This window comes from Zonotrichia leucophrys, chromosome 5 (assembly GCF_028769735.1).
Source record: "Zonotrichia leucophrys gambelii isolate GWCS_2022_RI chromosome 5, RI_Zleu_2.0, whole genome shotgun sequence".
Lineage (NCBI taxonomy): Eukaryota > Metazoa > Chordata > Aves > Passeriformes > Passerellidae > Zonotrichia > Zonotrichia leucophrys.
In genome coordinates, this window is record NC_088175.1 from 35,715,841 (window position 1) to 35,738,296 (window position 22,456).

Consider the following 22,456-nt stretch of genomic DNA (forward strand, 5'->3'; position numbering starts at 1 on the left):
ATATTTCTGCACAAATTGGGATGAAAGTAAAGACATAATTAGATAATGAAGTTAAGTTTTCTAGTAACATTCAATCATTTTAGAAGAATAATGTATGGTGGTTTAGGTAGAGAAGCTGTTTCTAGGATATTATTCTGCCCAGTTTCAGACCACAGGGAGTGAAATGGCCCAACATTTATGTCCTTTATGTCATCAATAACATTAAAACATAGGCATAACTAAGTATTAATAACTTGACTGCTCTCACCAAATAAGAACTGAAACCACAACAAATGCTGGCTAAGAAAATACAGATATTTTCCCAACACCAATTTATTCTTATGGTGAAGATGGACATTAGCTTGCTTAACAAAGCTAACGTGTTGCAAGGCATAGATGATTCACCTGTGCTTAGATCCTACTGCAGGTAGGCAGTGAAGATGGACCAAACCTGTGATGTGATCTTGTACAGTGATGATATTTATCTGCAGAAAGAACTTAATCACATGGGCAGCACTCCTGACTAAACATCCAGACTGCAGAGATGAGCCCACTGCTTCCCAGCAGCAGGTGAGTTGCAGCAGGCAAGCTTGAAGGATTCCAGCAGTCAGCCTGGAATCTGCTCTGAGGTGCTGACTGCTGATCTGTGGCAGCAGAGATAAGAGATAAGAGAGGCTCAAGAGTGATATTCTTGAATGCAAAATGCACTGACCCAGAAGCACGGTCATCAGATGTCTCTGTTGCTGCCTTTGCCTTGTCCTGTCTACATGGATAAACAGTTAGGACAAAGTCTGACCACAGAGTGCATGGCAGAAGAGAGCCTTGACCCTCTGTTCCACTGGACACCAGTATAATTCAAGTAGTTATTTAAGTTATGAAACTGATTGCTTAACTGGAAAAGACTCTGCAACCTACAGATGACAAGCAGTGCACCACCCTTTGGTGAAATGAGCTAATACCCAGAGATCATCCCCAAGTGCAGCTTTCCCATTTCTGTACAGACACACAGAGGTGGCTTTACATCACAGAATCCCATCATGTCATTACTTCCAACAGAGATCACAACTTGGGAGTAAAGGAGAGACAAGACAAGGTGCAAACTATGTGCTCACTGAATCTGTCTGCTCCAGCTGGGACCTCTCACATCTTTCACCTGCTTTGTGCTCTTTTAAGAATAATCACTGCTCAAAAACTCAAAGCCTGTGATTTAGTCTCATCTAATAACATATAATTTCTGTCCACATAGCACAGCCAGCTTCTGATTGTCAAAGGTCTTCATAATACCAACTCTTTTCCCATGACTTCAAGGAAACTCTGTTTCTGTAAGGCTTCCTTTGAATCAGCAGCAATCTAAGGCTCTAGATCTGCTGTGGCTGTACATCCAATAATGTCCAAAGGGGCTCTTCACTTCCAAACTCCATCAGGTTCTGGATAAATGATCCTAAATGTCAAGTTTATTCGTTCATCTTTAGAATGATATTCCTTAGGCACTCGATGCTGTAAGTGGCATTAGAGGGGGCAAAAAGAAAAAAAAAAGCATGAGCTTGTACATTTAAAATACAGGTAATCAAACAATTAAACAATGACTAAAACCTTCATTTCCTGTGATAGCTTTTTATTCATATTTCTAAACACTTAGGTAAGGTAAAAAAAGGTTCTGACTGCTCAGAGCCACTGAAAACAAGAAGTCTTTGTACATTACTGTAGAATTTTTAATTAAGTTACAACTTTTGACATTCTAAATTTCTCTATTGATTTTGTTCTTCTCACTGCAGGCTGCAACCTTTGTCACTGAACTTTAATGCTGGAACATCTGAACTGATTCCCACTGCATTACTTGGCACATGAAAGCAAGCCCCTTGTTTCTGTGGGTGCTTTCAAATTCTCAGGCAGAAAGTAACACCAATTCCTTGGAAAACAGCTGTGCCACTGGAAGCAGAATGTCCCGTACCTTCAGGGGAGTGCCTCAGCAAACCTGGACAACTGCATTGCAAGTGAAGCACATAAACTGCGCCAAGGAGTTCTTACCTGCCAGTCCTCCTGGATGGCTCCCTCCATCACCAACAGAGTCCCATGATCAAGTGGGATTCTAAATCTTTCCACGTAAGTATAGTCTCCATCCTCTTCCTAAAAAGAAACATCAGACACTGAAGACGCAGGCATGTGCATTTGCTAGAAAACCAGTCCTTTACAGCAGAGCTTAAAAAGCCTGTGAGGGAGGAGGCTCTTCCAAGATCAAGAGGTGAAAGTAAACCTCTCTGTATCTGTATTTCATACAAAGCCCAGGAGCTGAGCATTTAAATGATGAAAAGAAGCCACTGCATCTCACTGGCTGGATGCCACAGGTAAAGTTCAACAACCAGTTCCTGGATTTAGTGCAAAATTCTGGAGTGAGGCTGCAAACCTTGTGGAAACATCTTAAACAGTTCAGTGTGGAGACACGCTGCAATGGCCACCCTAATTTCCAACAGTACCTACTTCATCGAAAGTAACATCTTCCTGCTATTCTGAATTTCTCTTGTTACAACATTACATGCTGCTATGCCTCTAGCTACTGTAAGAAGTTTTTCTAATTAAAAAAAAAAAATCTCCTTTTCCTATAATATCTGGTAAAGCAAGTTGTCTTAATCACCACTAAGCAAAACAGAATGCTAAACTAAAAGACAATTAATTTGCAAACTTTTGTTAAGCCTTTAGATTATGTGTAACTATTTTAAAACTCAAATATAACAACTAAACGTAGTGACACACCCCAGCAGTGGTCTCACACATGCCACACTGAGTGGGAACAGCAACTCTCTATTGCTCTGCACTATCCTTTCCAACTTTAAATCAGAGTTATACATTGCTCAGTGTGTAGCAGTACAGCTTGAAGAAGGTTTGTCCTTATAAAAGTTCACAGCTTGCTGAGAAGCTCAAAATAATGAGGTACAGTAACAAATACTGGGAAAATTATGTCCTAAACTAAAACAGTTTGATTTTCAGAAAACCACCAAGGAGCGTGTGTGTGTGTTTATAAATAAGATGCAGAGAAAAAAAGGACTGCACTTCCTGGAATGCAAAGAGCTTGGTTGGTATCAAGTCAGTATCAGGAAACATTTTCTTATTGTCAATGGAAACGGGGAAAAAATTCAAAAATAGGTACTAGAAACATGACTGCTGAGGAAAAGCAGAGAAATATCACTGCATGCATACTTTGTATTTCAGAGGATTACATCATTTTACTTTGTGATGGACAACAGTGGGCTTATTTTTATCTCTTGCTCATCTTAATTAAAAAGGAATTCTGCTAAGATAAATGATTTAGGAGAAAACATCCTTTAGGCTTAGAAAAGTCAGTATGTAAAAACAATAATTAGTTTCTGGTTTAAATGGGACATCTCTGAACTCCATTTTACTTAGAAAAAGAGATTTTTATGTCCATTTGCTTTGCAAAGCCAGTGAAGTTAAACAAAAAGTTCTTACTTTCTTATGTGCCATTACTCTCAACCAAAGCTCCTTTCAGAACTTTTATTCCTAGAGCTGATGTCAGACATACAGAAAACTCACTTGACTTTCAGAGGTCAAGAAATTCATGAAGGAAATTTATTTTTGGCATCAAAGGTGGAAAAGACCTTCTGGTAACAAACATGGAAAGTGCATCAGGTGACTTCTTTATGTTCACTTTGTAATACTATGTATGTACCACAAACCCACCTGCTTAAAAAGCAGGTATAGTAAAGCAACTCTTCTGCTTTTTATACATTAAAATTTTCATAATCCTGAGTTACACATTCAAAACAATCCAAGCTTTACACTATCCAAGTACATTGGTTAATTTTTTTTTTAAATCCTTAATTACAGTAAGTACAGTTAATAAGTAAGGAAAGCTCAGTGTGAGTTAATGGGAAGCTGTGAATACAAAATCTGTAAGAATTCCTGGACTCCATCAAGGTTGTTTTGTTGAAAATCAAAAAGAGAAAAGATTTAGTACAAATCTATGTAAATCACCCAAGTTTGTTTCTGAAGTCTCAGTAAAGTTCATGGCTAGAGTTGTAGGAAATGGTTTCTGGACAGTGTAGAGGAATCTTCTATTATAAGGAAAAGTAAATGGAAACATCCTGTAGAAGAATGTATAAATAATAATGCATTTATACCGGCAAATGATGCAAAATCATTTTCAATTTCGAAAGTCAGCATTTTTCATGGAGAATACTGCCTTCTAGTCTTCTGCTTCACCTATTTACCAAGTACCAAGAGCATCATCCTGACAAAAAGTTCAAATCTTGTATTTTTCAGATTTCATCTGGATTGTATCCCTGTTCTCCAGCATACATCTCTAGCACCAGCTGTGTAAACACCCTCCTCCACAACAAAGTATTCTCACCTAGCAATACTTCTGCATTGAACATGTTTATTTTCACTGTCTCTGACAAAATCCTCACCGCAGTTCCTTACAGATTCAGTAATGATGAGTATCAGTAACACTGCCCTTTGCTCACATGGTGCACAGGTCTGCCTACACAGGCCTAACCTGAGACTCCCTCACTCCTGCAGCTGAGCTCTCCCTTCTTCCTCCCTGCCTGCCCACAGCTTCTGAGGCCTGCCACTGCTGGGGACACCTCCTCCTCCAGTGCAGCCACCACTGCCTGGGAATCTCTCTGATGCCAATCTAAAAGTTCAACCTGCTTCATATCCTGGTCTGAATCCCTGCTTATAACATGCTCCAGATTCCCACCTGCATCTTCAATTCGGTCTGTTATGACACAAAGGGTTATTTTTCTGCTCTTTTCAGGAGAGCTTTACCTTCTGCTAGGATAAAAGGACTGTGCTTCAGGGATTCATCTGAAGGACAGATCCATCTCAAGGCTGACTCCCTGAACACCAGAACATCCTGCTATTGTCTAACAGGTGTGGAGCTCCCTCCCTTCCCAGCAGCCATCAGTTTCCTTGGTTATAGATGGAAGAAGGGCAAGCTGACAGCTGGCTTTCCAACTCCCTGCCCAGCTCACATGGCCATTTGCTGGATGACCATCCAGCTGTCCCTATGGCACCCACTCCCCACCACAGGGCACCTCCCAGTGGAGCGTGGGGCATCAGGGATCACCCCTCTCCCCACAGCAACACTCCCCACTCAGCTTCCAGGGGGACACAACCAGATAACCCGGCCCTGTCTCAGAGCTGAGCAGCGAACCAGCAATAGCACAAATGGTGTCAGGCTGTACCAGAAACACCCATCCCACAGAGTGGAACCAATTCCTCTCCACTGGCAGGATGAATTCATGTCCAAATGGGCCTGGGGGCTGAGGCTGTGTGGGCAATGCGAGGAGGTCACAGTGCCACAGTGGTGACACTCAGGCTGTAGGCAAGCACACGAGGACTCACTGACTCAACAAGAGCTGTGTGCGCTGTGTATGAATCACAGCTCCAAAGCAAAGCATTTGTCTCCTGATTTCAGTGTAGGCAGGAGCTACAATGATGGGAGCAGGAGGAACAAGAAAGCAGGAGCAAGGTTAAAGCAATTTATTGGAGCTGGAAGAAGAAAATAGAAGAAGCAACATCACTGTAGACTTTTAACAACTATGAAGCAGGCACCCAAAAAACCCTAGAAACCATTTAAAGCAAAGGAAAAATACCAGCTGCTATCATGTAATTGGTCCAAATAAACAGAAGAGGCTGTATTTAGAAAAAAGAATGCTTAAAAATTCCAGCAGGCAAAATAAAACTGTTGCTGGAGTCATGTTAATTCCCATGAAGTCTCCTTTTTCCGTGATGAATTTACACCTGAAATGTATCTGCAGCTTTTTTAACATGCACAGGGCTGAAATCCCAGTAGGAATTATTTCTACTTATCCACAAAAAATGCTTGTTTAAGAAGATATGAATAGTCTATGCATGTCTCTGCACTCCTTTACCCTCTATTATATGATGAAGACTTACCCAGTACAGTGCTCACCAAAAAGAAAAGCAGAGGACTGAACCTTTCCTTACCTCATCCTAGAACAATTTTCAGGATAATAAAAAAAACCACTTGAACCTAAGTAACTTTCTTTTCATTTTTGCCAAGTGAAAAACTATTTCAGATTGTGTAATTGTTTCAGAGTGACTTATATAAACACTAACTACTAACAGACAATTGTCAAAATTCACATAAACATGCACAAAAAATGCAACCCATCAGCACTACTGTTCATCTTTTCAATTAGAGAAACAGGATTTTATTCACTATCAGGTTCATCCACATTTCAAGTGATAATCTAGAAAATATTTGTAGAGATACCAAGATGAACTGAAGTCTCTGATCTGGCACTCTTCAATTGCCCTTCAAGCTGCCTATGTATTGTGTTACATGCAGTTTTGTACTCAATACATGGTTCCACACAGGAAACCACCCTTTTTTCTAGGACCATTTATCCACAGTGATGTTCTACCATAAGTGATGTTCTCATCTTGTATGTTCATTTTATCTTTCATCTCAAAATACTTAAAACCACTTACAAGAACAGAGGGAAACGAAGGTCTTGGAAACCCTAAAACTTGAAATAGCATAGTGTTGGCCCTCAAATGGGTTTAATTTTGGGAGGAAAAGGATTTACTTCCTATTTCCCTCCTCAATGAAGGCTAACTCTGGAAAACTCAATGTACTGCTCCTGGCTGATCCTGAAACCAGGGAGAGCCTGAATGCCTGTGATGACTGTTAATATGAATTCCTTTTCCCTAGATTACATTCTTCTTCCTGAAACTTGCTTTTTAACAAAGGAATGATCAAACTTCAAAGATCTGCAACCAGTTTTAACTTTCTCTTAATGAAAGAGAGAACGCTACAGTACAATAGGGTATGGAAATTACTTATTTAGTACAGTCTGAAAGGTTGTAATTTTCATCAGAGCCTCTTGTAACTCCCACTTGGCAAAGCATCTATTGTCATAGGATGCTCTGAGGAAACTTTGGGAATGTGCAAAGAATACATAATGTGCGCCATGGAATTATTAAGTATGAATTCCCTCAGGCACAGGACACACTTAATAGCAACTATTCCAAAGATCTGCACATGAGGATTCTACCTCAGAAAAAAGGTATCACTTGCAAAAGGGATACACTTCATAGCAAGACTCAGCTAGTCAGAAATATCAGGTCAAAGGTGATAAAAAAAAAAAAAGAGGAGAGCCTGAGGGATACATCTATAGAAAACCATCCAAAGGGAAGAAATCGTGCAGTACAGCTCAAACAAGGCAGTCAAGTACAAATGGCACAGACTGAATTTCCCCTTTGCTAATAGTGGGTGTCTTTTCAGAAAATCTATAAAAAAGGCATCTTACTCAAGAACTGGGATTGATTTTTAAGAGAGAACTTGCAAAGTTTATACTGAAGTTTAAGTGTATTTTATTCTGATTCTGTTCAGATTGATGGGGAACACAGGGACTTCTAAAATGAATCCAAGCACCATTTACAGTTTTCTAGAGGAATAAACTTTCCAGCTGACATTTTATTATCAACACAGCATCAGGGATACTTACTAATGCTATGCTCACTGACATAATAGACTGGTTATGTGATCTCATGCCCAGGGACCAAGATTAAATTCACTTCAGGCAACAAAGAATTTACAAATTGGAGATCTGGTGAAAACTACAAACTCTTTGTTTTCTGGTTCAATTTCTGACCTTTGCTGTTCAGACTAGGTGACCCAAGGTGACTCTTCATGGGCAGACTTCAGTATGTCAGCACAGAGTTTTCCTGCAGGCTGGTAATTATCACCTCTGCTTTCTGTACTACCTACTCAGAATAAATAACAACAACACAAGCAGCTAGCAAACTTCTTTCCAAAGTTGTCAGACTGCACAAGCAGAAAATTCATCTGAAACAGGACATGCTAAAATAAGGCCTGTATTCTCAACACATGTGAATCCTTTACTTGGATAAATACAAACTGGGAAATTTAAGCTGGCTTATAAACAAAGCAGTCTCAAGCACAGCACTTCATCTAGAAAGAGAATTCACTACTGAATCACCAATTAACTCCCAAAATTATATTCCACAGGTCTCTTTATCCAAGTAGCAGATCTCTGTTTAGCCTGCCAGTATGATGTGACAGCTTCCAAGGCATTTCATGGAAAAGAAATGAGCTTCTTCCCTTTGTTCACTGCCCCTCAATCTGAATACACACACATCAAAATGAAAACATTGTCAAGAGGATTTTTACTTACAAGAGTAGTCAGAACTACTCTTCACCCCATGTACACTCTGCATTACATAACATTGTCCTGAGTTTAAGAAAATGCAACTCTCTGATTCATTTGCACAGTGTAAGTCCACTTCCATCACCACTGATCTCATTTTAAGTACCAGAAAGGACCCTTATTTGGGCAGAAGGCTGTCCAGGCTCCAATTCACTGCAGCACTACACTACACTGCTGCACATTATACTAGAGTGCTCCCATCCCCATCCTCAGAATGTCATGGTCCATGCAAGAGATTTCTCGAGCCCTGCACTTATTCCACAGAACTCTGCAAGTTGTGCTTTCATTAACTTTGAAATGCTTTAGTAATTAAGTTTCCTTAAATGGGGAAAACAATAAACCTGTTAGTAGCCCTAGGAGTCTCAGTGCGGTACGAACACTCACAGGGGAAGGTTTTTTCCTCATCTCAAAGGTCCGAGTGGCCCCCAGGCTGAGCGAGGCGATGACAGGGTTTCTCCCCAGCGATGGCTCGCTGTCACTGTGCCAGTCCACGCTGTCCCTCTCGCTGCGGTACAGGTTGCAGAGCAGAGAGTTGAAGGTGTGGCCAGTGAATGCCTCAATGCGCTCCTTCAGCAGGCTCAGCACGGGATGCCACTGCAACCAGCACAGAGGCAAATGTCAGCGCCATGAACAGAAGGCAAAAACCACCAAGAAACAAAACGCACTGCACTTTAACCACAATAAACAAATTACAAACAAATTACAGCAATTCTGCTGATATTTTTAGTAGATCACAGGAATGGGTGGGGCTTTCTGCGAAATATTCACACGTTACCCATCACTCAATACTAAATCATCTCTTAAAACTCTGAAGCCAGGCTGCCCTTCACACTAATGGAGGCAATCAGTGGCTAAGTGACACTGCTCTCAATTGCCTGCAGCTGTTGACAGAGAACAAGAGGAAATGGTTGGCATAACACAGCCTTCTGTCCCACTCTGTTAACACAGCTTGTTTTGCTCAACTCATCACCTCTTGGGGTTTTAACTTCATCACTGTAACTCTTCAGTGGGTCTCAGCACCAATGTCACTGGCCCTGGACTTCATCCCTTCCTTTGCTAACACCTTGCTGAGCCCACAGCCCAGGGAAGCTCTGTACATTCCATTACAACTCAGTCCAGTTATTTAATGTTATGAAGTTACATCATGACTTTCATCTGTCAGAGTGCTTTTAAGAACTTCACAAATATATAAAGAAAATAAAAGCCAAAGCAATGTAGGCCAGGATTTTTGCCCATTATATAAGCAGAAACAGAGAGCAAGAGAGGATAAGAAACTGATTCCAAGTCTCCCAGGTCACCACTGGCAGAAAAAGCAGCAGGCACCTGAGAATATTTTCTAGTATCCATCTCTAAAAAACAAGGCTGAACTACATTCTTTCCAAGCTTCCCCACCTTTAACAGGTATTTAACTTATTGGTTACACTACAGGAACCTCAACATACCATCTTTCCCTAATGGGGTCTTTCTAGCTAAGTTATGCCTTCAACAATTAAGGATCATGTGATTAATTAATTCTAGGTAAACATAGCTTGCAGTTCTGGAACATAACTGAAAAGCAGTAATACCACCCCAAAAAAGTTTGCTTTGCAACTGGACTGCCTGAATGTGCAGAGGAGTCCAACAAGAATTATTGAGGGCACTTTTCAGTGACCAAGCAGGACTATATTTCTTCAACTCCCATCACAGAAGTATGTATTACTAAAATGTTACCACAGAGTGAATTTTACAATGTAATTGAAAGCCCACTACAAACCTGCAGCAGTGGAAGTAGTTTTGTTGAAACAACTCTATCACTGCTTACAGAAAAATATTTTCTCATAGCAAAAATCACTGAGGCACAAACACTGGATTATATCTAGAAGTGCTGCAATCACAGCAATTCTTACCAAACACAAAAGGAGGGACATAAAGCTAATTACTCCTACAGATCAACTGTTTAAGGCAGTAATCAGTTTTGGCTAAGCTGTGCACTAAATAACATTTTAGTGCTAGAAACCCTATTCTACAGGTAGGGACTGTACTTTTACACCATCCCTACTTTTCTAAGCTGCAGGTACTCCCACCTGCAAAGCTGTGTGAAACACCAGTGTCCCTGTGGAGTGTACCCAGAGATCTGCCTATGGGCAACTTCCAGCTGGGGAAGGGCTGGCTTCCAGCTATGCAATTTCTCCAGTGCATCTCACTGCCTGCTTGAGTTTCTTCCTCTCAGTAAAAAGCAGAAATATTCCAGAAAAAAAGACAGAACCACAGCCTGAGTGATTCATTTAAGCCTTGTACCCTTTTGGATGAGAGAAACAAGCCAGTGGCTCAATGAGTGGTAACTCAGAACTTGATGCAAACTGAAATGAAACCTTGAATTCAGGGTATAGGGGCTCTAGCCAATCTCTGAACAGCAATGGATTTCACAACAGGCAGTTCTGAACTGGATTTAAATCATTAGTGTACAACAGAATGATTTTGTGAGGGCACTCCTAATCCCTAAAGCCATTCAGCTTTCAGAAAAGCCCAGTTACAACAGTATTCACAATTGAGTACCAAAGAAATGCTTGTTTTTCCATCTCAAGTTCCATAGACCATAGAATTTTTAACTACAGTATTTTTGAGACTACAAAATCTTCACAACTCATCATGTTAAATAGTGCCTTTCCAACTCTTCCCAAACATCCCACTTTGGCAGCAGTTCTGGGACTTGGGACACTTTCCTCTCATGCTATCCAGCTTTCAACAGTGACACCTAATTACTGCTGTGGAAATTTTAAACAAAGCAATTCCAAGAGACAGGCTGATGGGACAACAGGCTGAGAGAGAGAGGGGGAGAGAGAAAACATGAACAAAACATCACTGAGTCACTCAGAAGGCTTTTAACTCTTCCAAAACAGTGTGGGAAATGACATGCTACAATCTGGAGTTGCTGAGCAGATGAGCTGCTCAGCAGCTCACAGATGTGTGAATTTCATAGCATCCACACAGGAACCAAAATATGCCTAAACTTTCATTTAAGCAGCACTGAACCTAAGTGCTTTTGAAAGTAACTATTTCAGTAATTAGTATTATGGTATCTTTACAGCAAAAAAACCAGTATTATTGTGGGCAGTAAAATCTCCCATTCAAAGATGCTTGGAGTAAGTCACACAGAGCAATTCAGAGTTTTGTACAAAGCTACAGCAACCCAAAGCAAAACTTTAAACACTAGAGTAGTAACCTCCTTTTGGCAGCTAAATCACACTGACTGCTCTCAGCCAACTCACTCATGAAGCGTATTGTATAAAACTGACCACATTCCAGTAGAATCTGCTGATAACAGATTCTCTAGATAGCTAGAATAGAGGATAGAGGGAAATTTTGTCTCTTGATCTCTGCAAAGGATTTCTCTGAAGACAATAATAAAACACATACAAACATATACATACATTTGGATTTGGTTGCATTGTCATTCTGGAGTATGTGTAAGGAAGTTCCCCATACCAGCATGTAAGCCGTGGTTCCTCAAAAGATACTTCTGAAAAAAACAGGAAGACTTTCTCAGTCGACTTATCAAACAATTTAAAAATGGAAAGATGATACAATTCTGCCAAGAAACTTGATCAAAAATATATTGTCCATTCACCTAAAGTTAAAAAAGCAGCCCCTTAACATAATGAACTCAAGTAAGGGAATTAAATTATTCAAAATCAGGTGTGCATCTGCAGGAGGAATTACCTAGCCAAAATCTTGGAAACATATCAATTTTCTTACCCCTAAATGCCAGACACAGCAGAGACTGGATGAGGTAAAGATAGCAAACAAAACTGAAAATTTATCTTGCTTTATGTTCACTTGGTGGGGGTGCCCAGTAGGCTGGCCTAAGTTGCAAGATGCAGATGGATGCACTGGAAAGGGTGAAGTAGAAAAGGATTGCAGCATCCTTGGGACACTACAGACACAAAATGTAGCAAGGCTGGACACAATATTTTGTTAAATGTGTTCGTGCTCTGTGGTGTAACACAAACATCAGGTTAAAAATACTTTTTTGGCTTCTGAAAAGACTATCTTGGCAACTATTTCACATGCTTGACAGGCAGCATTCTCCATTATACTGTCCCTTTATTGCCAGCCAACAAACACACAGGTTGAAGACATTTTCCAGTCCCATCCAGTAACTGCTCTGATACATTATCTTACATCAGTTCCTGACTGAAAGCAAAATTTGGCTAGAACAGGTGCCCCTTAGTGAAAAAATCCAGAATAGCAGCCTCTCCACCAACTGCACATTGAAACCAATAACTCATGCCAAAGGAAAATGAACATGTTCTGCTGGAATTTTCAGTAAAATAGGCAAAAAATATACCTCATGAAAGAAACCTCCAAGAACACAGTTTTTAAGTATTGCTGGGAGATTGTGTGATGGTGGCCAGACTAAATCTTAAAAAATGAGTGAGTAAAAGAACTGGAAATGACAGAAGAAACAGTAAAATTCCAATATTTTTAAGATAGGCAATTTTATTTTGAAAATATCTCATTTAGCTGGCAACAGTAACATGATATTAGATTGAAAAGTAAGCTGCAGTAGCCTTCAGATATGCATGGAAAACCTGCATGGAAACTTGAAGAAGTGATAACACTGAAAATGCAAACCAGTTGAAAGCAGTGCACAGATTCTGGTATGGAACCGACCTGAATGACCTGAAAAGGTGGCCACACACTCCTTACCCTGCCTGACGTGCGTTCGCTGAGCCCAGGGGATGTCCTGGAGGAGCTGCTCAAACATCCAGTCTGCCTGTTCTGAGTCAATAAAGCCAGGAATCAAATGAATCCTAAGGATGAAAAAGAAAAATGGAAGGAATATACACTTCTATATCTGCTTTGGGAAAATATTTTCATTTCCAGGATTCCCAAAGGAGTTAGAAATGGCTGTAATGCATCATATCAAAAGTAAAAGCCCAGTATCCCGTTTCTGACCACAGCCAAAAGCAGATGTGAAGGAAAGAATTGAAGGGCTCCTGTTGAGTCTTACCCTCACCAGATGAATGATGTTTCTTTTCAAAACTTATAAAAACATATGACAACCAGCAACATACCATGAACTCCAGAATCAGCCATATGCTGTGAAAAATTGCATCCTTCTGCTTGCTATTAACGTCACATCTGATAAATCAGACAGACCTGATTATGGCAATACAATCAAAATTAGCAAATAATTGCCCTTTATTCACCATCTCCTCATCACTCAGAATTTGACAGCCCTTTATCCCTACTGCCATTCCTGTTCTCTTTTTCAAAGCATAAGGAAAAGTATTTAGCATAAGGACAGTATTTAACATCTCCTATTTTTTCATTTCCATATGTACATCTAATATTTTGATTGGACTAACAGTCACCCAAGAATTACAACCACTGTGGTGGGCTGCAGAGTAAGGAATGCTGCTAACAGCAGTTCACTCTCACAAGTACTTCATGCCCCAAGGATGTCACAGTAAGAGTATATAGTAAAGGTGTTAAAAATTTGCAAATCTGACTATTAACTTTCTAGAAATATATATATTCCATCAGTGTATTATGAAAACAAACTCCAGAAAATGCAGGATGATCCAGCTGTGTATCTTGTCTCCTTCCAGCTGGTCAAAGCTTTTACTTTTCAAAATACTTTAAAGATTTATTTGCATCTTCAGAAGAAACTAAGATGAAGGCACAAAAATAAAATAATACATTAATCAGAAGAAATTAAATAAATGCACAAAAAATTACTATGTCTTTGGCATTTTTTCCACTATTAATAAAAACCTATCAAATTCAAAAGAAGAGGCTTAATACTGATATTGCAGCTAAGTCAGCAAAGTAAAATGCATTTTACTTAGTAGGAATCACAGAACAAGCAGGTTTTGCTTTGAAGTGCTCTGAAGCTGAAATAATTAAGGCATGGCATATAAGCACAAGGGACAATCCTGAGGTTACCACAATTGTCTAAAGTTAAATGCTTTCATTAGATTTATTTAAAACAATTCCAATTTACAGGTACAAGTTTTGGGCTGCTCTTAACTGTACAACAGACATCACACACTTGCTAAGACAGGAATACTGATCCAAATTCTCATCAGCAACTCACTGTGAATCATGACACAAATAGACATAGCCCCTTGTCCTTATCCTGGAAAGAGCAGCAGATGCACTACACACCATATGTCAAGAGGTTTCCTTTTCTTCTCTTCAGCGCTGCTCAGAACCAGCTCAGTCCCTGCTATGTGCCACTCAAAAGTATTTCCAGAAGTACTCTAGACAGATGATGCACAGGAAGTGCCATGTGCAGCTGCTGAAGTCAAAACCCTCTGCAGAGACTGGACTTCAGAAAGCTGAGGATCACCACATTACTCTGCAAAAACCATTAACATTTCATCCACTTACCTAGAAATGCCAGTGGGTCCCTTGCTGAGCTCATACACACCAAGCTTGCTGAGGATGTAGAAAAGAAAGAGCCATCAGAAAGACAAACAAGAAATTATCTTAGACTGAGCAGCACAGACTAGAATTGCTGTAGGCCTGGACTAGGGAAAGTTTTCTTTAAAAGAGAAAAGAAAGTTAGAAAAGGGAAGAACTAATGTCCTGGACATAAAGGTCAGAGTAAGGCAGCAAGGTGTGCTGCAGAAGCCAATGAGTTTGTGTGCACCTCCTGTCCCTCCCTTCACCAAAGGCTCTGTACAGCTTTAAGGCTCTTGGAAAAAAATAAAAGAAGGATGTCACAGGGAACCTAAGGGAGACAACCATACATGACTGCACTCAGATCACTGTTTGCATTTACAGGTACACTGAGAAAGAAAATTCTACCAAGACAGCCAAACTGAGCCAAGCTGGATTTTCAGTATCTCTAACTCCACCATACAGCACCACATCTTGTCATGCTTAATGCCAAAGTTATCCTGGGAAGATCTCCACTTCAACACAAAGGGTAAGTGACATACAAATACCCAGCTTCACTATGAAACTTACTATCAGCTACTTCTCTGAGTCCTGAAAGAAGCTGCCATACCAGCTGTATTTCTGGTATACTCCAGAGTAAGTAATTTCTAGGACATTTACACTGGGACTGTCCCAGGAAAATCTAGACTGCTAACAAAGGATACATACTGGAAATTGTGCTGAACCAGAATGTTCAACTCTTCATGGTTACTGGCTTGCCAGCTATACAAAAGGCATAAAAACCAGTTTACAGACTTGGGCTCTCCTGGTAACACATTCAGCTCATGATAAAAGGGCTAAAAGTCCACAGTTTCTACTCTTACCGACCGTGACAACAGAAAAGGTGCAGAGAAATCAGCAGGGTACTCACTCTATCACACCTGCCTCTGGAACTCTGCGCTCCACCTGAAAGGCAACGAGACAGTACACAGGGAATATTAAAGTATCTGGCACTCTGCAGGCAAACATCATCTCTAGTGACTCTGTGTAGCCACACACTGTGTGGCCAGTGAGAAAAACACACCTCAGGGCAAGAGGGAAGTAGTAACAGCTCAGCCACTCCCTCCTTGCCCCAGAAACTCTCAAACGCAGCTGCCACTGCAGGCTGGTTTTTAGCCATCAACTGCCCCCTAAAGGACACTGATTTCTAAATTATTTAGGCACCACAATACTTGATATTTATCAACGGCAATCAAGAAAGTTCTTATTTTTATATTTATAAAAATATTCTCATGCAAGGAAAATTTCAGAACAACCCTAAGAAACATGAACAAACTGCAGGCCTCAGTCAAATAAGCAAAACGTGAAAGATCAGACATAGCAGGAGCTTACACTGTAAAGCTGTCTGCACAGCTGAGATAGCTGTATTTTGTTAAGAGACAGAGCAGTTTAATCCAGCCTTGGCTATCATTCTGGTTGTCTAAAGGATTTATGCTGCTCTTCTCTGAGCTCAGTACAGTTCTGATTTGCAAGGAGTTACTGCATTGAGCCAACAAGAGCATCAAAATATAGTACTATACAGATAGCAGGTCTCTGCCATGGGGGAAAGAGAATCTTCCCAGGCCATCTTCCAAGCCTAGATGACAGCCTTTCAAATAGGTCTAGCTTAGAAAGAAGAGCTCATTATTATTTTTTTCCCCAATCAAGGAAGTTTCCATATGCTGCATAGAGCACAATATCCTTCATTAGCTGACAGGACATAAAGTCTACAGAACAAATACCACGCTCTTCCCCTTTAACAAGTTAAGACAGACACCCCACCTGAAGAAAACAAGAAGAGCTCAAATGTGCTTAGGACATTGCAGACTGAATATTTAGTAAAACATATTCTTTTGGCTCTCTGTAAAAGAGTAGTTTTGAACAGGCTAAACAGAGGGACCATAACCTTCTTTTCCCCATATACACAGAACAATTGCCAACTCTGCTTAGCAAAAGCTCAAAGCTCAGCTCAGATTTTAAACAATTAACTATATTCTCAAATAATTGCTACCTATCATATGAAGTTTTATAATAGATGAGATTCTGCTAGTTACCCTGTTAGTTTTACCTCTGATGGCTTTTCAAAGACAAATTGCTTTTGAGTGTGAGGCTGATCTTTCTGTCTCCATGCTGGCCTTGCACTTGCAAGGGCAAGGCTGCTGGCCACAGGTGCCTTTGGTGCTAAAAGAAAAAAAGAAGGAAGAAAAGATCACATGAATTGAATATCACCATACTAAAAAATATAGTTAGGAAAAACTTATGGAATCATTCCTTGGAGTATTCTATGCTTCGCAGAGACTTCAGGAAATTGCCAAACCTAAGAGTCAAAACTGCTCAGGAACTGATTTTTTTATATGTATTTATTTGTTATTTATTTTGTTTCCACAAACAAAACTGAAAACATACTTTTATCTGAAAGGACGACATCTATAAATTTTCAATTCTAAAACAAACACCTATCACACATCAGCAGAAATTGCTCCATGCAGCTAAACTGCTTCCCTCTGTATTCCTTTTCTTAGGGGAAAAAAAAAAAAAAAAGACAAAAAAATTTTTATTAAAACAGAATTTTTAAACCAGGGAGAAAGCAGAAGAGCAACTTTGGCACACCACTTCAGGTGTTTTATTTACACATGCAAACAACCTTTGAAATGGGCCTGAAACACAGACAGTCTTCACTCTGCGTAATTCAATGGGGATTTTTTAAATCCCTTTAAGAAGAGAAAAAATGAAATGCACCTGTGACAGAAAATTGAGGCCACATGCACAAGTCAAAACAGTTGGCTATTCTCTTTCATGATTAAAAAAAAATCAGCTTGCCTAGAATGCTCAGTCGGCAGAGATATGGGAGTTTTATGGTAACTAGAATCAATGAGTGGAACGTGTTTTGAGCATGTTCACAAAAACAAACCAGTCCCTCCTGCAAGACTGGAAACCTTCAAAGTGCAGAGACTCTGCCTCTGCACTCTTTGGTTTCAGGGTTTGCTAAAAACACTGAAACTCCATCCCTTTTCGCTACCTCTCTTTGTTTTACAGTGTTTTCCCCGCGACAAGCCAAACGAAGGCACACAACGCGATGTATAGACAAGAAGTTGCTGCCTGTCCTTAGAGAATCCCCTGCACCCAACCCCGCTGGTCCCACCGGAGCTGCCGGAGACGCGCCCGACGCGCTCAGCGCAACGCGCGCCTCAGCCCACACCGCACCCTGCGCTCCGCAGCCACAACCGCCGCACCGGGGGCACCGGCGCAAATTTCACTGGAAAACTGCGTTCGAACACCTGCAGCTCAGTTACGGACGGGAACGGGAGGAACGGGGCCGCGCAGGGCGGTCGGAAAGTGCAGCCGGAGAGCGGCGCCCCCGCCTGCTGCTCGCCCCGTCGCGCCCAGGCCGGCGGCGGAGGGAAGGAAGGGAAGGGCGGCTGTGGGCGCTCCTTACCTGCGGGCCGCCCCGCCGGGGCGCCGGCCCAGCCGCCCTGCACCCGGGCCCGCTGCCGCCGTTCCGCCATGCCCGGCCCGGCCCTGCCCAGGGCCCCGAGCCCCGCCCGCGCCTGGGCCCGGCCGTGGGGCCGCGGCTCCGCCCGCCCGCCGCGCACGCAGGGGCTGAGCTGCCATTAAAGGCGCCCCGCGCCCGGGCCGGCAGCGCCGCCCGAGCCGCCTCCCGCCCCGCTTGTCCCGTTCCAACAGGGGATGAAAGCGCAGCCCAGGCCTTGCAAGGCGCCGGGAAGAAAAACATTCTTGGAACCAGCAAGGGACGGGACGGATGGCACCAGAAACCCCCTCCTGTTTTCGGGCAGGTGCCCAGGGTAGTCCCCAAGGACGTGGACAGCTATTAAATGGACATTACCTCACTAAGGTGAACAGACATTCAAAATCAAAGTTGAGGTAGTTTAGGTTAAAGTGTAAGTAAAATTTAGGTTAAAAAATAGTTTAGTGATGCCCTGCTGCAGCTTGGAAAATGGAGTATCTCAGGGCATGAGAGTGGGAACCCAACCTGCAGCCTGACACCATGTGAAAGGGGACCAAGGGCTCAGAGAACCTCCTTACCCGGGTGCCTCCCTCTGTGCCAGTTGGATGTGCATGCTATTCCCTCTGCCATAACTTTCTGGAGACCTTCAGTAGTTAGAAAATTGTTAACTGGAGATAAATGTTTATTAATAGCGTAACAGTTCTAATAAAATTTGTATTCTGCTTATTTAAAGTAAAATCATAGAATATCCTGAATTGGAAGAGATCCACAAAGATCATCTTAAGTTCAGCTACTGGCCTTGCACAGGGCAGCCCCAAAAATCACACCGTGTGTTTTCTGAGTGTTGGCCAAACACTTCCTGAACTCTGTCAGGCTTGGTGCCATGATTACTTTCCTGGGGAGCTTGTTCCAGTGCCCAAACATCCTTGGAGTGAAGAACCTTTTCCTAGTATCCAACCCAAATCTCCCCGGATTCAGCTTCATGCTGTTGTTCCCTTGGTTCCACAGAGATCAGTGTCTGCCACTCCACCTCCCCTTGTGAGGTCTCCTGTCAAGTCTCTTCCAGGCTGAACAAACCAAGTCACCTCAAACTGCTCTTCACAAGGCTTCTCCTCCAGGCCCTTCACCATCTTCACAGTTGTCCTCTGGACACTCTTCAATAGCTTTGTATCTTATATTGTGGCACTCAAAACTGCACATGAAGTATTCAGGTGAGAGTCAGTGCAGAGGAGAGCAGGAGAGTCACCTACCTTAACTGGACAGAGATGCTGTGCCTAAAGCACCCCAGATACGGGTTAGATGACAGCCAGGAAAACAAATTAATATAAGCACTGGTTTTGGCATGTAAATTAGAGTAATTTTCATTGTTATTACTCACAATAAAGGACAATGTACCCGCAAACATTTTTATAAGAAAAACATAACACATTAAAGACTCAAGAGTAATTTCCATTTTATTTGTTTTACAAAGTCATAAACATACAGATTTTTTAGTCCAACGCTTTCACATCAGATCCAGAGCAAACCAAATCATGTGCTCATAGAGAACTAATACCACCAACTTCACCATCCCTGTTCCAAAAAATTAAGAAAACTATGGGATAGGATCTGCATCTCAGATTTGATCAGCACCATTGCATCGGTATTCAGGTTTTTTCAATGTACAGAAATGTTAGCCCCAAATCATGTCTCAGTGCAACACATCTTACTTCAAAATCAGAGCTTGAAATTATTCTTTGAAAGACAGAAAAAACCCACAGAAAACAGTGGTAGCTGCTTGCAATTTCATTTGCCTTGCAAGTTTTATACATTTTATGTTTATAAAAAGGAATGTTAGAAACCAAAATCTTTAATAAAGTAGGTAAACACAGACAACAGCAGTGCAGACTTCTCATGTACTCTGATCCCTGTGTCCAGGAGTTAGGTAACTTGAGCCTTATAGGAACATTCCACTTTGGAACAGAACCATGAAAAAAACCAGTTAATTTTAATGCAATTAAATTAAAACTGTTCTACTCTTTAAGACATTTCCTGGTTCTCATTTTTAAAGCCATCTAAATATTCAGGAGTCACATTTCAAAAGAACTCACCAGAAAGACAGACTGATACATAACTTCAAAAAGAATTTAAACCACCGTTGCTAACAAGGAGAGTAACTCATTTCAAGCTCTGCATTTGAAGTACCCATAATCTTTTACATAGCAACCAGCATGTAACATGTAACTTGTGACATTTATCTACATTGTGTTATCACCACCTATTACAAAGAGCAGGCACTGAACTTTTAAAAATGTTATTACAAATCATGAAGATTACATATTACTGAAAAGTTAGAATCCATATTCAAGACCCAAGATTTTAAATGCTTTTTGCAGTGTTACTTTATGTATATATTTATAGATGAGCTATTACACTTATTTCTGGTTTTGGCCCATTTCCCTCAAGTTCATAACCAAAAAAATCACACTGGAACATGTAAGCAGGGGAGCACTCATGAGCTGACTCATAGTGCAGAATCCTTGCAAGTAGCCAAAACCTGAGCTTCAAGAGGTCAATAGTCTGGAAATAGTACCAGGTTACCTTTTAAAATAATTATGCTCCCTTTCCTCTCCTGCGCACCTGCCCGGGAATATATGAGAACTACTTTTTTTTCTGCCCTTCACCCATGAGCACAAGATAGATATGATGGACACTATATAACCAAGATGTTCCTCAAGAGCGTGATGTCTGATCAAGTCCATGAAAGTATTTCATAAAGCACAATGCAGTTTTAGTTCAAAGCACTTCCCCCCTCATAATAGCTATAAACAAATAAAGCCTATTTTTCAATCAATATTAGAAGTCAACAGTCTTGTTTCATCTGTATCCTCAAAACAAGACTGTTCTCTTGTTAGAAAGCACACCTACGATTGGAGATGTTTAAACATTAAGTCTACTTGATGTTGCAGCATGGTGTGGAACTTGCAGGAGTCCCAGGTTCCCAAGATCAAGTTGCTTCCCACTTACTTCTCCTTCATTTTTTTAAAATAACGAGCCCGTATTTGTTTGTTTGTTTTCATTATCAAGTTAATGGCAGTAGACGTAGGTAGAAGAGAGATGACCCATCCCTAAAAAAAATAAATAAAAGAAGAAAAATAAAAGAAGGGGGTGAGGTCTCAGCATTTTGTAACCTGTACTAATTACTCTTTTTTCCATAATAAGCACAAAGGACATTTCAGATCCTCACATTCTCCAAGGTGACTTACCATGAGAGCATGAGGTAGGTACCCGTTGGTCTGGGACTGCAGGCCCACCGTGCCCAAGGCAGCTCTCACATACCTCTCAGGACTGGGCTTGTCGAGGGTTGGCTTGCGGATTTTGGACATTTTTGTTGCCACATAATATGGTAGAACACTCTGCACACAGGAAAACTCATGTTAAGCAGGGAATGCTTTCAAGATAACTCACAATCCATAAGTGTAACTGGAAATCAGATAATCTGTACACTGAAATCTAGCTTAAGCCAGCCTTATTTTCAGTTCTAAGATCACAATGGGATCCCAATACAAGATCCAGAACTTTTTAATTAGATAACACATGGGTCATATTTGGACATAGTTAGATTGTCTCCTGACAGTCAACATCACCAGCTGCAGCCCTAGAAAAGCCACTCTTTCAAGTGTAGGGTTGAAAAGCCATTCGTACAATTTGCCTTGTAAGCACAAAACTTCATTCCAGTTGTTTAATAGAAAATGCTGTACTGTTGTTTCTCTGTAGTAACTCCCCAACATTTGCTTGGGAAGGAGCTGCAGAACCCAGGACAGGAAATTTCACATCAAAAGCTCCTCAGTTTGGCACCTGTACAAGGTGGGAGGAGGAAGGAGAAAAGAATGTCCAGAGACTTGAAACATGGAGCTTGTAGCTCCACAGCAGGGCTTAGAGGACAGAGTATTAGTACCACAGTGAAAAGACAGAAGGAAGGATCAAGAAACAGAGAACAGTTAATGAGCTTTTAGAGCCATGTTTGGAAGCAAGACAGAAAATGATGCTAGGTCTCAGAAGTGTCTGTAGTGGAGGAACAAGAGGAAGCAGCACAGATACGTGTTGATGGAAGGATGCTGATAGAACAAAGGCACGTCCATGGTAGGGCAAGATAGACCTGAAGGATCCAAAACCTCATTGCACTTAACTCATGCTGCTGGAGAAGGAAGGCAAATGCACATGTACAGTAGGAAGCAATATTCTTTCCTCATGGTCATGCTTTTGGCAATGCTTTCAACTCATCCTCAATTTTTGCCTCTAAAAAAGTAATCAAAAAAGCCCTGGTCTACAGCCCTGAAACAAATATTAAACATACCATAACTCAACACACCTAGAGAAGTTGGACCTTCATCACCACTTTACA

At 41.2% G+C, this 22,456-nt stretch overlaps 2 protein-coding genes across 2 annotated transcripts in view; both read right to left on the minus strand.

The window, feature by feature from the left end:
* Positions 1 to 294: 294 nt before the first annotated feature.
* Positions 295 to 18,161, minus strand: ALKBH3 (alkB homolog 3, alpha-ketoglutarate dependent dioxygenase). The gene is made up of 9 exons (XM_064714421.1): positions 18,043 to 18,161; positions 16,675 to 16,787; positions 15,499 to 15,533; positions 14,577 to 14,624; positions 12,888 to 12,991; positions 11,609 to 11,697; positions 8,583 to 8,792; positions 2,008 to 2,106; positions 295 to 1,476 (listed from the first exon to the last, which is right to left on the minus strand). The coding sequence occupies exons 1-9, from the start codon at positions 18,110 to 18,112 to the stop codon at positions 1,384 to 1,386; spliced, it is 861 nt and encodes a 286-aa protein (XP_064570491.1). The 5' UTR covers positions 18,113 to 18,161; the 3' UTR covers positions 295 to 1,383.
* A 1,347-nt stretch (positions 18,162 to 19,508) lies between these two features.
* HSD17B12 (hydroxysteroid 17-beta dehydrogenase 12) overlaps positions 19,509 to 22,456 on the minus strand; it is an 82,884-nt gene continuing 79,936 nt past the window's right edge. Inside the window, 2 exon segments of the mRNA XM_064714435.1 lie at positions 19,509 to 21,179; positions 21,318 to 21,467. Of these exon segments, the coding sequence (XP_064570505.1) occupies positions 21,075 to 21,179; positions 21,318 to 21,467 (255 nt within the window). The 3' untranslated portion in view covers positions 19,509 to 21,074.

Coding starts and splice junctions, on each gene's coding strand:
- ALKBH3 (XM_064714421.1), bottom strand. CDS start 18,112: ATGGCGGAACGGCGGCAGCGGGCCCGGGTGCAGGGCGGCTGGGCCGGC. Junction 12,992..14,576: donor GGACCCACTGGCATTTCTAG/GTAAGTGGATGA, acceptor TTTCATCCTTAG/GATTCATTTGATTCCTGGCT. Junction 11,698..12,887: donor GCGAACGCACGTCAGGCAGG/GTAAGGAGTGTG, acceptor TGTTTTTTTCAG/AAGTATCTTTTGAGGAACCA.